Below are 18,384 nucleotides of genomic sequence, written 5' to 3'. Positions count from 1 at the left end.
ACTATGAATATATTGTAGATTTATGTACCTCTAAAATAAGTGTGGTTGGTCACTTTACATGTCGATCCAATGGCGTCTTCCTGTCTGAATGGGTGGTTCTTGGCCAGAAAATGAAATGTAATAGACTCAGGTCCAAGTTTAGAAGTGCTCATATATATATGCTCTGCTCTGCCTGTTAACCCATCTTAAATGAGACCTGAGTAGAGCCCAGTTATAGGGTGTATTATGAAAGGTGCTATGGTAGTCATGGACTACAACATGTCATCTTGTTAAATGTCTTATATTGTATGTGTTGGGCACCAGTAGTTGCTTTCCTACATAAGCAGTATACCCATAAGACATTGCTACACTCTGCTTTGTGAACTGAAGTATTGGTTGATTAGTATAGGTTTATTTATTAACCAGTAACGATATCTGTGTTTATGATTGATTGTGGCGAGCAGGGCGGGCGAGAGCCGTGAGGGAACGGCGCAAGGCCGGTGACGCAAGAGATAATGAGCTCCTCCGTGAGAGACTCAAGGCCGGTGCGCCTCGCAGGTGGAGCTCATTATCTCCCGCGTCACTGCTCGCCACATAGATATAAATGAATTAATGCGGGAGCTGCACATAATAATATATTTGAATATTTATTTTTAAGGATAATAATAATAATAATAATTAAAATTGTATATTATAAATAATAAATAAACCATTACCGTAATAGATAATTTTTTTATTGTTGTTGTTAATATGTAGTATCAATTTAAATGATTAAATAAAAATAAAGTTATAGTTATAGTTATTATTATTAGTAGTATTAAATTATTGTTGTCATTTCATTTGTGCCAAACTAGTATTATTATTATATAATTATAATTATTAGTATTGTTGTTATCATTTCATTTCAAACAATGTTTTGTTTTAATTACAATAACGAAAATGATGACAACAACAACAACAACAATCATGATGATATACTAGTAATAACTATAATTTTGTTTTCATTTAATAATTTAAATTGATACATATTAATAACAACAACTATGATAAAAACAATAATTAAACATTTATTATGGTTTAATTAATTATTTATAATATACAATTTATAAAATATATAATATACAATATTTTATATTATAAATAATAAAAATGGTAAACTGCCATATTGTTTTTATTGTTGTTGTTGTTGTTGTTGTTGTTAATATGTATCAATTTAAATTATTAAATAAAAATTAAATTGTAGTTATTTTTAGTATTAAATTATTGTTGTCATTTCATTTCAAACAATGTTTTATTGTTTTAATTATAATAATAAAAATGACAGCAACATTAATAATCAAATAATATTTAAAAATTGTGCATTTTTTAACTGACCAAAGGGGAGGTAAATTAGCTACAGTAATCAGCCAAAATGATTTTTAATCAGCTTATTAATTAGTCTGTCACTAGAGTAAACATAACTGCACAAATATGATTTTACTTTATCATTTTTGTTCAATATTTTGTCAGTAATCAGCATAAGATTGTTTAAAGCAGCTCACAAGTTTTCTGAGGTTTGCATGAATCATCAAGGGATTCAATTAAAATGAAAAAAATGAACAGCCACACAGAGACATTCTTCATCCAGCTTTGATCTTTAGCATTCTTCTGTCTCTCTTGTAACTTCTCAGGTGTCCGTGGTTAACCAAGGCCATCTCCCCTGTTGTGCCTCTATACAATGGCATCATCTTCCTCTTTGTGTTGGCCAACTTCAGCCTGGCCACCTTCATGGACCCTGGAGTTTTTCCCAGAGGTATGATCCGGTCATAATTTAGGTTTCCCAATTCATTCTCCATTTCAAATGTCTGGAGATTAAGATATGTACAACAAGTAGGTCCATAGTTAGGATGTCTAGAATACTACAAGACACACACAATGTTAAAGTGAATGTTGAAATTTCCTTCTGTTTCTCTGTCAATCACAGCGGATGAGGACGAAGACAAGGACGATGATTTCCGAGCTCCGCTTTATAAAAACGTGGAGATAAAGGGAATTCAGGTGCGGATGAAGTGGTGTGCCACGTGCCACTTCTACAGACCTCCGCGCTGCTCACACTGCAGTGTGTGTGACAACTGTGTGGAGGTGAGACGCATAGGAACACACATACCAGCATTCCTGCGTAATATAAAATGATCACTATGCCAGCGCTCACACACATACATACTTTTCTTCTCACTGTAGGAGTTTGACCATCACTGCCCATGGGTGAACAACTGCATTGGCCGGAGGAATTATCGCTATTTCTTCTTGTTCCTGCTGTCTCTAAGTGTTCACATGGTGGGCGTATTTTCCTTTGGCCTGCTGTTCGTGTTACATCACCTTGAGACGCTGAGTGCACTCCACTCAACTGTGACGTATCCTTCCATGAAGTACAAATTTTATGAAAGCTCATTTAGTTGTATTTAATAAATTGACTTGCCTACCAATCAAAAGTGAGGTGAGAAAGAATATTGGAAAAAAAAATATTTGGGGGTATTTTTGTTGTCAAATCTTTATTTTTGTTTCATTATTTTAGTGTTACATTTTGAATTGGCTATTATTTTTTATGTTTAGTTTAATTGTGTCATTTATATATACACACACAGTATATACAGTCAAACCAAAAATTATTCAGACATTTTTGATATTTTTGATATATTTTTACTAGTGGGTGCAGCACAATAGTTCCTTTATGTAAGTGAGGATAGCAAAATAAAGTGGCTGTGACATATTATACCCAACTGTGACATATTATACCCAAAAATTATTCATACAGTGGACTATCAGTAAAATTGATAAAAATTTGGAACCAAAAATTATTCAGATTAATGTTTTCTGACACAGTTTAACTCTGAAATCTTGTCATATTTTATTAATAAATTTTGGTTTGACTATATATATATATAGTCAAACCAAAATTTATATATATATATATATATATATATATATATATATATATAATATATATATATGAAGAGGTCAGATGCAAAAGCCTCTAAGTGCTATCTAAAATTTTCTTCTAAAATGAGCATTTTCATTAAGGTTGTATGTTTATGTACAGTTATTTCACTTTAATGGAAATGAAAAGGACCTATTAATTGCCATTAAACTGAAATTGCTGAACTTAAACATACAAGTTTGATAAAAATGCTCTTTTTAGAAGAAAATTTCAGATGGCTTTTAGAGGCTTTTGCATCTGAACTCTTCATATATATAATTTTAGTACTATAATTGACATTTTAGTTCCTTGCCAAAAGCAATTTTTGTTTAAGTTTACATTTTTCATGTAATATTTATATTTTACTTCTGTTTTTTAGTAGTTTTAGTTTTATTTAACAATAACAACACTGTTTGTCTGACAAGGTGGCCACGCCCACAGTGAGATCTCATTGGCTCACAATCCTGCTCCCCTTAAGCCCAAAGTATACTTTGTTCTTTGCACAGTCGAACGCAAAGCCTTGCAAAGTATACTTAACTTGACTCGTACACAGGTATTCGACACATGCGCATTTCGACAAATTGTGATACCCCTATAGCCTGGAACACACCAAGCCGGCGGTCAGCCATTGTGAAGTTTTTGTTCGACGGACGTGCTACTTTCTAACCTCTTCGCACAATCTCTCGTTTGTGTAGGTCTCCATTGTTGCTGTAGCTTGCACGCATCCGGTCTGTTCTGTTTATGCAGTCTTTCATGGACTACCTTGTGAATCAGCACTCACAGGACATGGTTTCCACCTTGTGGATACAGTAATTACTGCAAAAAAATTAAATGCACATGTGTGACTTGCGTGTACAAAGTTCAAAAATCGAGATGGTCCTCACTGCATCTAGATCTAGATCTAGATCTAGATCCAACTCCTCCCACTTTACCTATCCCTTAACCTACTGGACTCCTCCCCCTGGATATAAGCCTACCATTCCCACCCCCTGGATCTGGATCCAACTCCTCCCACTTTACATATCCCTTAACCTACCCATCTCCGCCCACTGGATCTAAACCTACCCATCCTCCACCCCCTGGATCTGGATCCAACTCCTCCCACTTTACATATCCCTTAACCTACCCGTCTCCGCCCACTGGATCTAAACCTACCCATCGCCACCCCCTGGATCTGGATCCAACTCCTCCCACTTTACATATCCCTTAACCTACCCGTCTCCGCCCACTGGATCTAAACCTACCCATCGCCACCCCCTGGATCTGGATCCAACTCCTCCCACTTTACATATCCCTTAACCTACCCGTCTCCGCCCACTGGATCTAAACCTACCCATCTCCACCCCATGGATCTGGATCCAACTCCTCCCACTTTACATATCCCTTAACCTACCCGTCTCCGCCCACTGGATCTAAACCTACCCATCTCCACCCACTGGATCTGGATCCAACTCCTCCCACTTTACATATCCCTTAACCTACCCAATTCCGCCCCCTGGATCTCGAGTGTTCTGCAGTGAGGGACTACTGCAAAAATCCGGCGGTGGTCGTACAGTACGCGCATATTCTGATGATGTAAACTGCGTTACGCACACTGAATGCTGACCCTCGTGTACGCTTATAAGGTGAAGTATACTTTGGGCTTTAGCTGTGTATGAAAAATCAAAAATGTTCTGACTGGCTGTGATTTTGTGGGCTCCTTGACTCTCCTGCTGTCTAGTCTTGTGGTAATGTGTGTGACTGGCCTGTTCTTCATCCCTGTTATGGGCCTCACTGGGTTTCACATGGTTCTTGTAGCCAGAGGACGGACCACAAACGAACAGGTGAACCAAATTACATGCCACTAAATATGTTAATCCGGTCTGTGTAACAACATACGCACATGTCGAGACAGAATTGTGGTCACATGTTGCACACCCACTCAGAATCACCTTTATGTCTTTTCAACTTGATTGCCTTCTGTTGTTTGTGCATGACATCTGTTACAAAGCCTGTTATTTTCAATGCACATTACAGTTCTTTGGGTCAAGGACAGTTGTTTTCCACTCTCATCAGTATGCTGAAAGTAGATTTTTTTTCCTCTTTCTCTCTCTCTCTCTTTCTCTGTTCTCAGGTGACAGGAAAGTTCAGAGGAGGAGTGAATCCATTCACTCGGGGTTGCTGTGGCAACGTGAAACACGTCTTATGCAGTCCACTTGCTCCTAGGTAAATGAGAAACAGGCTTCCACACACACATATATTCATGTTCGTAATCAGCGAGAGTCACAAGCATGCGCACCCATGGTCACCGTGATTTTGCCAAGTCAGACATGTTCCTGGATCAACATCTTTGTTGATCCTGGAACAACATTCCAATCAACCAATCAGATTTGAGGGACAAGTTTACCGTTTACCGTTTATGTCAAGTTTAGGTGTGCTTCTACATCAGTGTTATTCACCTATCTTTCCCCTCTGATTTTAGGGATAAGTTATGGGTAGGATTAGGTTTAGGGGTAGGAATAGGTTTAAGACTAAATTTTCAGACTGGAATGTTGTTCCTGGATCAACATATTTTGTCTTAACATGTCTTACTTGGCAAAATCACAGTGACCCGCACCAATACCGGAAATGCGTGAAAGACACCGGCCACGGTGTGTTTCCACGGCTCCTGACAGCTGGTTGCTTGGCATTTAATGGCTATCTTTTGCTATGAGCCATTTTGGAACAGACAGATGGGTGTTTCACTTTGAATGAATTTGAATTAGGTTGTGTTATTTTCCATTTGCAAAACAGGATGCAGTGTACATTACTCTTTGGCAAATGCTACAATTGACTATTTACCCTTTAACAGTCACCCTCCTTTTTGAGCTTAGACATGAAAATGCACTATCCAAACCAATAAGGTATCCAATATGGTTGGTCTCGTTTTAAAGAAGACACTCAGTAGATTATTCATGAAGTGAAAGCACTTCAAAAAATAAGTATGAAAAAGTTATAGAAGTTTATATTTACTGTAAATCAAATGTACTGTACTAAATAATATTTTATCAAATATTTTTACTCTAAATTTGCTATCAAAGCCAAATCTAATAGTCTGTGATATTTTGTTTAGACGCTATACCAAAAATATCTACCGGGTGTCACCCACATTCCATTGAAATTTTGCACCCTCCTGTAACAATTTTTTACATTTCTATCCAAATATCACTTACATTATAAAACAATCACCAAAAATTGAGCCGTAAGACTCCGACGTTTCTGACGATATGCGTTTTGTCAAGATTAGAAATGTTTTAAATATAAAGTATAAAGTAAATACAATTGTAATATGAAACCTGACACTGCCCACTAGGGGAGGAGCCCGCTAAAATAAATTAGAATACAGTTTCCATGGTAACGCAACATCCAATTTCAAAACGGTTTTTACAGGATGAATTTTGAGTTCATATCTTTCGAATTATACCTAATTTATGATTATTAAAATATGTTATATGAAACAATGCACTAAATAAAAAGAGCGCCAAGCATCCCACAAGCCGGGACGATGGCAGTTACGGGGTTAATTACCAATTTCACTGTGTACACTCTTTTCTTAAAATTTAGAGGCTATAAGAAATTTCATTTCAATTTTTTTTTTTTATTGCCAATGGATGAACAACTTGTAACGAAACTTAACAAAATGAGACCTTCCACCACTTTCTAGGTTGTCTATGAAAGCCAAGATGTTTTTGCAGATAAAATCAAAAGGATGTGACCTCCCGAGAGCCTCTCTTCTGTTCAGTGAAACATGAAATGAATGCTTATACAATGTTCAGGATAACACTGAAAGAGCTATTCTGTACTGTAATGTCAATGTGTCATGCAAAGAAAAGGGATTAATTCAAACTATAGTCTCACATAGCCAGATCTACAGTATCTCACAGAAGTGAGTACACCCCTCACATTTTTGTAAATATTTTATTATATCTTTTCACTTAAAGAAATTACACTTTGCTACAATGTAAAGTACTGAGTATACAGCTTATATAACAGTGTAAATTTGCTGTCCCCTTAAAATAACTCAACACACAGCCATTAATGTCTAAACCGCTGCCCACAAAAGTGAGTACACAAATTGGGCCCAATTAGCCATTTTCTCTCCCCGGTGTCATGTGACTCGTTAGAGTTAAAAGGTCTCAGGTGTGAATGGGGAGCAGGTGTGTTTGGTGTTATCCCTCTCACTCTCTCATACTGGTCACTGGAAGTTCAACATGGCACCTCATGGCAAAGAACTCTGAGGATCTGAAAAAAAGAAAAGAATTGTTGCTCTACATAAAGATGGCGTAGGCTATAAGAAGACTGCTAAGACCCTGAAACTAAGCTGCAGCACGGTGGCCAAGACCATACAGTGGTTTAACAGGACAGGTTCCACTCAGAACAGGCCACGCCATGGTCGACCAAAGAAGTTGAGTGCATGTACTCAGCGTCATGTCCAGAGGTTGTGTTTGGGAAATAGACGTATGAGTGCTGCAGAGGTTGAAGGGGTGGGGGGTCTGCACATGGTCTGCATGGCTGTCATCCCAGAAGGAAGCCTCTTCTAAAGATGATGCACAAGAAAGCCCGCAAACAGTTTGCTGAAGACAAGTAGACTAAGGATATGGATTACTTGAAACATGTCATGTGGTCTGATGAGACCAAGATAAACCTATTTGGTTCAGATGGTGTCAAGCATGTGTGGTGGCGACCAGGTGAGGAGTACAAAGACAAGTGTGTCTGGCCTACAGTTAAGCATGGTGGTGGGAGTGTTGTAGTCTGGGGCTGCATGAGTGCTGCCGGCACTGGGGAGCTACAGTTCATTGAGGGAACCATGAATGAGCAGAGCATGATCCCCTCCCTTCAGAGACTGGGCCGCAGGGCAGTATTCCAACATGATAATGACCCCAAACACACCTCCAAGACGATCACTCTCTTGCTAAAGAAGCTGAGGGTAAAGGTGATGGACTGGCCAAGCATGTCTCCAGACCTAAACCCTATTGAGCATCTGTGGGGCATCCTCAAACGTAAGGTGGAGGAGCTTAAGGTTTCTAACATCCACCAGCTCCATGATGTCCTCATGGAGGAGTGGAAGAGGACTCCAGTGGCAACCTGTAAAGCTCTGGTGAACTCCATGCCCAAGAGGGTTAAGGCAGTGCTGGAAAAAATATACACTTTAGGCCCAATTTGGACATTTTCACTTAGGGGTGTACTCACTTTTGTGCCCAGCGGTTTAGACATTAATGGCTGTGTGTTGGACAGCAAATTTACACTGTTATACAAGCTGTACACTCACTACTTTACATTGTAGCAAAGTGTCATTTCTTCAGTATTGTCACATGAAAAGATAGAATAAAATATCTACAAAAATGTGAGGGGTGTACTCACTTCTGTGAGATACTGTATATAGTCTATAGTCTCAAATATATTTTATAATCAAACACACAATTCTCAGGACACACATTTTGAAATGAAACAGAAAATGACACCATGACATTTAAAAATATTCTTTGCAATGCTCTCGACAGCTATAATGAAGACAGTGTGGCACTATATTGTGTGTAATCTAAAACACTTAATCAAGAAGGAAATATGCTTTAAAATATGTGATGCCATTAATAATCACTGTAATAAATATAAACAGAAGACAGAGATGGAGAAAAAAAAGAGGTTGTTTATCATTGTAGACAGTCTAGAGGGATTTCAGAAGAATAGAGGTTCATAGGAAGGTAGATTGCGTCCTGTTTTTCTTGCCTGTATTATGACACTCCGAGCAGGAAGAGCATATAGCACTGAAGATTTGAACCAGGTCATGTAACAATGGGGGGAGAGAAAGTGATTGCCGTATAAACTCAGAGTCAAGGTTAATGACTTGTTGCAGAACAAAAGGATATTGCTATAAACTTGCTACTTTTTTCCACAGGACAAATTAAATCGTTCCTTGAATCAGAAATATAAATTATAGAAGTAGTTCACCCAAAAATGAAAAAACTTGTCATTTATTCACCCCCAGGTTGTTTCAAATGAGTATGACTTTCTTTCTTCTGAACATAGATGTTTTCAGTTTTCAAAAAGGGCACAAAAGCACCATAGAAGTCGTCTATACTATGTGCACTATAGTACTTGCACCTTGCACAATTGAAATTATGAACTGAAAATCTTGATCTCTACTAGCTCTCCTTTGCACAATCATGAGAGTTCATGAGAGAAGTAACAACATCTGATTCATGAGTGAATCATTCTTTTGACTCAAGAACTCGAGAAACAGATCAGTCTGTTTTGTAAATGGATCAGACTCTTACGAATGGAAGCTATGATACACTACCGTTCAGAAGTTTGGGATCAGGCTTTATTTGATGAAAAATATAGTAAAAACAGTAATGTTGTGAAATATTATTACAATTTAAAACAACTGTTTTCTATTTGAATCTAGTTTAAAATGTAATTTATTCTGCTGATGTCAAAGCTACATTTTCAGCATCATTACTCCAGTCTTCAGTGTCACATGATCTTTCAGAAATCATTTTTAAATGCTATACACTGATTAAGTCTGACCCATGAATGGCTTTATCTAAAAATATCTAACCTGTGAGGTTTTGGAAGGAAAACATTTCAACACATCTTGTCATCTGTTGTATATCTGCTCTACAGGTATATCTCTGATCCCAGGAAGAAAATTCCCATCGCTTTGAAACCACCATTCCTCCGCCCTGACCTCTCTAACCGACACGTCACTGTAAAAGTCAGTGATAATGGTATCCATAGTAACATCCTACGAAGCAAAGTGAGTCCACAAAAGCTTTTAATTCTGTCTGCCTACAACCTGGAATTTCAATGGTGTTTAATAATTTCTGCTATTGTAGTAAGTACAGCTACACCAGCTGTTCATAATGGCATCAAAACAGGCTCATCATTTAGATTTCAATGTAAACTGGAATTATTAAAATGCATGGTGCATTTTTTGTGTGTGTGCTTTAGTCTAAGACCAGTCTGGATGGTGTGGATGATAAAAGTATGGATAAACAGCCACCTCTGCCACCAAAAGCGGATCGCTACAACCAGCTCAAGAGTCAACTCACCTCCAGCGAAGGCAAGTAGCGCTACAGAACAGCCGGTCACTCATAGTCAAATGGTTTGCAGTTTAGTATTTTTTTTTTTTTTTTTTTTTTGCAGTCAGCGCCAAATTTTAACAAAATTAATTTATGTAACTGTAATTTATATAATTAAACATATTTGGCTTGTGATTTTTTTTTTTTATGTTATTTAAAATTATTTAAAAAACGTCATTATAAAAAAAATTGTGTATTCACCTAATTATTTAAAGCCTGAATTCTGCTTGTGTCTCCAGTAGGCACTTTTGGCAGGTTGTTAAATCATCTTTTTCTAAACTGCACTTCTACTGCCATCTGGTGTTGGATTATATCGCAGTACTGTTGAGTCATTCATTTAATTTGTGCCACATTTTCCAGAGAGTTCCCTGTCCAGCAAACCCACCAATCCATCCACCCCTGCCATGTACAAATACCGACCTTCCTTTGGCACCATGCCTAAAGTGCACTATCACGCAACTGGAGAGAAGGTGGGAGCAACAGACTAAAACAATGTTTTTGGCAATATAATATACACAGTTCAAAAGTTTGGGGTCACTAAGATTTATTAAATCTTTTTGAAAGAACTTCTTATGCTCATCAAGGCTACATTTATTTGACTGAAAATATAGCTAAAACAATATTTTTGTGAAAAATTATTACTATTTAAAATGACTGTTTTCTATTTTTAATATATTTTAAAATATAATTTATTCCTGTGATCAAAGCTGAATTTTCAGCATCATTACTCCAGTCTTCAGTGCCGCATGATCCTTCAGAAATCATTCTAATTGGTGATTTGGTGCTCAAGTATCATTTATTATTATTTCATTTATTAGTATTTTTATTTATATCATTTATATTATTATCATTAGAAAATGGTTGTTTGGCTTAATATGTTTGTTAGTACCGTGTTACTATTTCTCAGGATTCTTTAATGAAAAAAGTGCAAAAGAACAAAATTTATTTGAAATAATAGTTATCTTTTGTAACAATGTAAAAGTCTTTACTGTCACTTGATCAGTTAAATTCATCCTTGTTGAATAATAAAGAATTAATTTTTTATAAAAAAAACTATTACTGACTCCAAACCTTTGAAATATATAATATGATATGATATAATATAATAAAAAAAATCTTTCATATATATTCATCTGTTTTCAGATTGTAATGTCTGAGAATGGTAAGCCCTCTGCAGTTTTGGAGGAGCGAGGTCACGATTACCGTTCAGAGCCGAATCTTGATCTGCCAGACTACCGCAGCACTCCTCTCCACCGAACGTACCAGTCCTCTCCTTTCCAGCTGGACTCTTTCAGCACGACATCTCGCTCCTTCAGTCTCAAACAAGGAGTGAACAGGGCCGACCGTGTGCCACTGGGTGGCAGCAAACCAGATACAGTCACTTCCACCCCTCACAAAGGAGTCTTCTCTCCGGGGACGTTATCCGGTCGCAATGGCAGCCTGTCCTACGATAGCTTGCTAACCCCCAGCATAACACCATCTCTGGGCGAATGTGCTGCCCACCCGGGAGTGCCCTCTATGGGTTTTCATTCACCTTACTTGCCCACTAAAATGTGCCACGTACGAGGGCCTGAGCTTCAACGACACGCCGGCCCGCCGGCCTACAGCCCTGTGCACGTAGGAGCGATGTACGGGCGGCAGTCACCACACCCGAGAGATCGAGAGCGAGATCCCTCGCCCGTCCGCTACGACAACCTCTCCAAAACCATCATGGCCTCCATCCAGGAGAGGAAGGAGTTTGAGGAGAGGGAGAAACTCATGCTTCGGCACACTCAAGCACCGGTGGCCTACGCCAACGATTCGGGTGTGTTTGACACCTGCAGTGGAGCCGCCTATGGACTCCCACCTGGGACGTGCTACCCTGACGGCCCTAGAGGCCCCGGATCCCGAGAGCCCACCCCTCCTGTGTGCAGCTCTCGGGATGGGAACTTGATGGGATACACTCCCCGAACCCCTGTTCTGCGTTCCTCTGCATCCTCGCTTACCAGAGCACCGAGGACTTCTACTACATCCCTCCACACAGATGGAGGCAGTACAGGCAGGATAGCCGAATACCAATATCGCTCTCCGGTGCACCAATCGCATCACTCCCCGACAGCAGTGCCCCGTTCCCCATCATACGCGCATCAGAAGGTTGCCTTCATTAGCGCCCTGGAGAGGGCGGACTCACCACGTCTGGGTACAAGGTATGACACATAGCATCTACTTTTAACCAATCAGTGAAGAGGGTGAGAATAGCTGCATGATGTATAGACTAAACAGGCTAGATGTTCATGAGATATGTACGCTCTGATCTGTAAGGTTCTGGAAAGAGATTTCATTTGTGCTATGTTTTTTTTTTGAGTGCTGGTTTTTGTACTTTAATAAATTAATTTCTGCCATTATTGTTATTGAGAATACATAAGATTGATTATTTTATTTTTATTTATTTTTATTTAATTTTTATTTTTTGCCTTTCTGCAGAGAAGGAAAAAATGGTTGTGTTTCTGGTAGCCAAATAATGGTTGTGTTTCTGGTAGCCCCCCCCCCCCTCATTATCATCAGTTTCAATTTCTGCATGTCTCTTCATTCATATTCATGAGCTTATTTATGACACATTTTGCATGGCATCTACTTCTGGCCTACTGTACATTTCATTGCATCATAGTAATCTCATAAACAGTGTTGCATCATAAGAAATCAATGTAATATACAAAATCATGATGTGATATCCCTTCATGTGTTTTTGTTCTGTTTGAGTTGCTTTTTTATGCATAAGTAGTGCTTTTTAATCTCTGTCATATATGTGTATACAAATTCATTTATATATATATATATATATATATATATATATATATATATATATATATATATATATATATATATATATATATATATAATATATATATATAATATATATTCATTCATTCATTAATTTTTTTTAGACTGACTTAATTTTGTTCTTATTTTTGATTTGATCTATCATACCTTTATGCCATTGTATCTTCTTTAATATATTGCTTTATTACAGGGCTCAACAGTAAGAAATTTTTTGCTTTTCTTGACAACATTTTTATAGACCCCACCAAAATGAATGATACATTTTTTTAGCGGTGTATTTGAAAGTTTTTATTTTGCTGTTTTTTGCCTTTATTGTGATAGGATAGTATAGAGTGGACAGGAAGCGGGGTGGGAGAGAGATGGGGGATGGGATCGGGTTGCCCAAAGCGCAACAATGCTATATGTCGGCGTGCTGCCCACGAGGCTATCTTGTGCCGACTAGCAGTGTATTTTTTTTTTTTTTTTTCTAGTAATAATGATTATATTTTTCAATGCTTTTTTTGCTTCATTTTTAGTAAATTGTGAAGGGAAAAAAAAAATCATAAACAGATTTGAAGGTACACTATGTAACTTTTGGCCCTCAGTTCTTGCCATCTCCACCAAGCCAATGCTGATTCTTGTTTTATTACGTGCTCTGTCGTGTTCTCTATTTGCCAGCAGACTCTCCTCTGTTCAGCGTTTTTTTTTAAATGGGTGATTCCTCTGAGGTTCTAGATTTACCGTGCTCCATGTCAAACTTTCTTGCTCATTGTGACAACTAACCTATGCCACTCTCACACCATACACGCTTCAAAGTAGCCAGCATATGACGGGACACGCACAGGCAAATGATAATATGTACACAATTTCCTGTGAAAAACCACCCCCTCAGGTCTGAAATAGTGCTGGGAAAAAAATTGATTCACCTAACTATTGCAATTTTTTATTTTTTTATTCCAGAATCTATATTAATTCGTATTAAATTGTTTTTAGTCCTTGCTTATAGATGAGGTAGAGGAAAGCTACCTCCTTAGTTTTTATTTCAGCAGAGGGCGATATGTGTTGTATCGGTGAGTATTATATGACATCATATCACTTACTAGTGAACACAAGAAAATTAAAAATGGGGGATGGAGAGACATCTTACAACCTGCACCATCATCTTATACACGATGGCGCAGATTGTGTATCCGTAGATGTCTCTATTGAATTTATCATTCAACTTTTAGAGTTTAGAGAGTTAAAAAGCAAACAAAAATTGCAATACATAGCAATATTGAATCGCAATACTTGTAGAATCACAATTCTTAAAAATCACAATACATATCGTATCGGCACCCAAGTATCGTGATGGTATCGTCCTAGACCTAGTCTAAAATTTAAACACTTATAATAGGCTTAACATAGTGAATCAGGGTAAAAGGATTGGAAGAAGGATTGATGATGTATTGACTCATTTGATTTTTGTTAATTTTGAATAAAAAAAAGTTACATAGTGTACCTTTAAAAAAAAAAAAAAAAGTTTGCAAGGCATAATTTGTGGACAAGTAACTGTTTTGTCAACTTACCCTAAACTGTTTTGCACTGACTCCTTACTTTTGAGTCCTGTACTAATGTTAATTATATATTCCCTTCCATTACTTTTCAGTTATGACCTCTTTTTCATTAGCTTATCTTCATTTGTAACATTTCAATCCATTTAGTACATGTTTGACTATCTGCCTGTCTAATGAAGAACAAAAGAGGATAACAGTTGGAAAAGAACCACCTCAAATACATCTTCCTGTTTTTGATATTTTCTCCACATAGAGAGGACCTCGGTCCAGGTAAAGTCAACGGGCAACTAAAGGGCCAAGCACGTGACTGCCATCTAGGGACTCCTTCTGGAACTCCCAGCAGACACACCAATGTCAAAAAGGTCACAGGAGTGGGTGGAACTACATATGAGATTTCTGTTTGACGGACAGCTGGAAGAGCCACTGCCTGTGAGGAAAAGCACTGCCATGGCAACAACACCTCCACTTGTGCTCAAGAGAACAAGTTTCTCTTTCTTTTCACAGTTTTATGAAATAATACTCAAATTAACCGATCAGGAGACTCGCAGTATCCGGGGCAGGTCTTTTGGGAGAAGATTTTGCATTGGCCTTCTCTTCGCTAAAGAGACTTTCCATGTGACTCGGTGTAAAATATAACTGGAGCTGCTTAATCAAAAAAGCATTGTATGTTTTTTAAAGTATCAGCCGTCAGAGGATATAAATCTCACACACAACAGAAAATACTGGTTTAATTGTTAAAATGCAATTAAAAAAAAAAAAAAAATCTATATATACCATTAAGGGCTGAATATGTATGTGTCAGTTCAGTTGTTTGTATATAAAAGGTCAAAGGTCACTTATTGAATGCAAACGTGCTCAGTATGCTGATCTTTCACACACTTGAATGTGAGTGTATATGTACATGCCAGTAACTCCATTACTACTATATTTTTGTCATTATACTGATCTAATAATCAGGGTTTCATTTCAAATGCATTTCTCTGTTAAGCAATCAGGTTCCAAACAAACCATAACAGCACTTGGGTAATTTAAAAACCTACACAGAAGTTTTATTTTTCAAATATGGTGGTCATTTACACTTTTCTAATGTAAAACTATAAGCTACCATAGAAATAAATATATACTTGTATATGTAATATAAAAAAAGAAAGAAAAGACAATGAAAAAAAAAAAAAAAGTTTCATATGTTGGATACTGGTTGTTATCACCAGTGTTAACTTTATTTCAACCTTTGTTTTTCTTTATAAAAAGTATTTTGTAGTGGACGAATTATGAATATGTAAACAGAAACACACCACTGTGTATTAGCTGTACTGGCCAGATGTTAAAGCCATATTCTACCATGTTTTACAGTAATCTTTGTCTTACAACATGCATTTGAAAAATACTCTTTCCTTTCCTTAAAGGATTTAAGTTAAAGATTAATTAACCCGTTGTACTGAAATTAAGATCCACAATATCCAAGTTGTTTTATTGCTTTCCCATTTCCCTTTACCTGTAATAGATTAGAAAATCATGATGATTATTCATGGCTACATCCCAAATATTTTTCATTTCTTTTATTTTTATAACTTTTGTGTTTTTTAAAACCCAACTTTCAATGGTTTGGTATATTTCACTTTTTATACAGATATTCAAATGGGTGTTTGTATTTTTTTTGAGTGGATTTTTCTTCTTTTTCTGCGTATTTTATAATTTATTTGTACAAATTAGTAAATATGCATTGCCATTTTGATTAGTTGAAAGTAGCACTTTCTGTTAAGATTTTTTTTTTTTTTTTTTTTTTCAATGAACAAATGTTGAAAGAGAATTAAAATGGTATTATAGGATGTCTTAGGATGTAGTTAAGATGCTTGTTTCTGAATGCTGGATCCATTTGAGAGAGTTTTTAAATCATAATGACAATGACACATGGTCTTTATACCCTGTCATTCAAAAGTTTAGGGTCAGTATTTTTTTATTTTATTTTTTAATCAAGGACATAAAATTGATCAAAAGTGACAGTAAAGACTTGCGTTGTTACAGAAAACAATCTATTTAAAAAAAAATACTGTTTTTTTCTGTTGGTCAAAGAAAGCAGCACAACTGACAACATTGATAATAATAAAAAATGTTTCTTGGCCACCAAATCAACAGAGAATGATTCGTGTGACACTGAAGACTACAGTAACAGATGTTTAGCCATGTCAGAATTACCGTAATCAGGAGATTGTGTAACTTATAAAAAGCATTCACGTCCTCATAGAATTCGTAATTACAACTTGTAAACTGGGAATTTTCTGAGAGCTACGACTTGTACCATGTGACCACTGTACCAACTGACTGCTGTAGATCCATACTGTCGTTGATAGCGTTGCCTTAAAAACTCATAATTCCGAGAACGTGAACAGCTCCGAGTAGAACATCATCTCGCAATTACAGTAAAAACATGGCATGAACGCAGCAAATTACTGCTGAAAATTCAGCTTTGACATAATATTTCATAATGTTACTGTTTTTGCTGTATTTTTGATCAAATAAAGGCAGCCTAGGTTAGCTTAAGTGATTTCTTTCAAAAACATTCAAAAATCTTACCAACCCCAAACTGTTGACCGGTAGCGTATTTAAAGTAAATATCTTCATACGTCCCTTTCAATTCATTCAGTTCTGGAATACCCAACATACCTTTGTAATAAATGTTGGCTAAGGAAGTTTAATTCAGAAAACCTCAGCCTCACCTTCCCTTCTCACTTTCAAGAGTAGTTGTAGTCACTTTTGATTTTACAGCAAACACTGGTGTGTGTATTGTGCAGGCATCTGTATTACGTAGACAAATGCTCACATTTAAAATGAGTGAATTTATTAACCTTACTTACAATAACAACCCTTAAAATTAGTTGAAATAAGGGTTATTAGCTCATTTTGAGCCAGTTATGTCATATAGTTATGGCCTATAACAACTTCTCTTGTTTACCCTGCTTTTAAAATTTTTAAGAGCGAGAGAGCTTGAAAGTGAAAGAGAAACAGGTCTTGGAAATTGTCACTGGTGCAAGACATGCTGAGATATATATATATATATATATATATATATATATATATATATATATATATATATATATATATATATATATATATATATATATATATATATATATATATATATAATATTATTATTATTATTTTTTTAGGTGAAGTGAAATTCAATTTTTCTCAAGAAATTAAATGGGCAACACAGGCGAAAGTGGCAAATTCCTACCTACCTGTTGAAAACTTCACTGTGGCCTGTTCATGATTAAAGACCTAACAATTTTATAAGTATCATTTTGTAGTGAAGTGTTGATTAGGTTATTGACATCTCTGACAGGGTGATCTTACAGATGTCTTGCTGACTGAAAATGCACCGTACTTGGACTTCACTGCTGCTCATCAGATGACTATCCAAGGAATTCATAGTGATTTCCTCACAGATCTGCCTTAGGGGTCTGACAGACTACAGACACTCAAGCACTGATATAGTACAAACATCATTTCGGTGCCTGTGAAAAGAGTCATAATCCCAGTCAAACAGCTCCTTGAAATTGTAAATTACTCATATGGTCATGGAAAGGCCTTTACAGTTTGCCAGGCTCCATTTCTGTGAAAGTTTCACTGTGTTTGGTCATGTCATCATCCCTGTCCTTCACTGCCGCTGTCTGGCACAGCGTCACCTTCTGCTTAAATGAAACAAGTTGTACAGTTAAAGAAAAAGAACAACTATGGGACTTTTTTCGTGATGAAGTATTTCATTGAGATGAAATGAAGACATTATAGTTTCATATCAAGGTACATCTATTATTTTTGTTCATCAAGAAAAAAAAAGCTGAATAAATATAACTTGAACAGTCATTTGTGTCTCTTTATTTGTCATCTATTGTCTTGGAAAATTGATAGATAGATAGATAGATAGATAGATAGATAGATAGATAGATAGATAGATAGATAGATAGATAGATAGATAGATAGATAGATAGATAGA

General features: G+C 36.6%; 1 protein-coding gene across 1 annotated transcript in view; it reads left to right on the top strand.

The window, feature by feature from the left end:
• Window positions 1–17,402, top strand: part of zdhhc8b (zinc finger DHHC-type palmitoyltransferase 8b) — a 78,374-nt gene extending 60,972 nt beyond the window's left edge. Inside the window, exons 2-11 of the mRNA XM_067406867.1 lie at window positions 1,650–1,771; window positions 1,943–2,100; window positions 2,200–2,372; window positions 4,656–4,758; window positions 5,049–5,140; window positions 9,578–9,710; window positions 9,905–10,016; window positions 10,396–10,505; window positions 11,179–12,221; window positions 14,644–17,402. Coding sequence (XP_067262968.1) covers window positions 1,650–1,771; window positions 1,943–2,100; window positions 2,200–2,372; window positions 4,656–4,758; window positions 5,049–5,140; window positions 9,578–9,710; window positions 9,905–10,016; window positions 10,396–10,505; window positions 11,179–12,221; window positions 14,644–14,794 — 2,197 coding nt within the window. The 3' untranslated portion in view covers window positions 14,795–17,402. The remainder of the gene's footprint in view (window positions 1–1,649; window positions 1,772–1,942; window positions 2,101–2,199; window positions 2,373–4,655; window positions 4,759–5,048; window positions 5,141–9,577; window positions 9,711–9,904; window positions 10,017–10,395; window positions 10,506–11,178; window positions 12,222–14,643) is intronic.
• The last annotated feature ends 982 nt before the right edge of the window (window positions 17,403–18,384 follow it).

Source organism: Chanodichthys erythropterus, chromosome 13, assembly GCF_024489055.1.
Source record: "Chanodichthys erythropterus isolate Z2021 chromosome 13, ASM2448905v1, whole genome shotgun sequence".
NCBI classification, from domain to species: domain Eukaryota; kingdom Metazoa; phylum Chordata; class Actinopteri; order Cypriniformes; family Xenocyprididae; genus Chanodichthys; species Chanodichthys erythropterus.
This window is presented reverse-complemented; position numbering and strand designations above follow the sequence as displayed.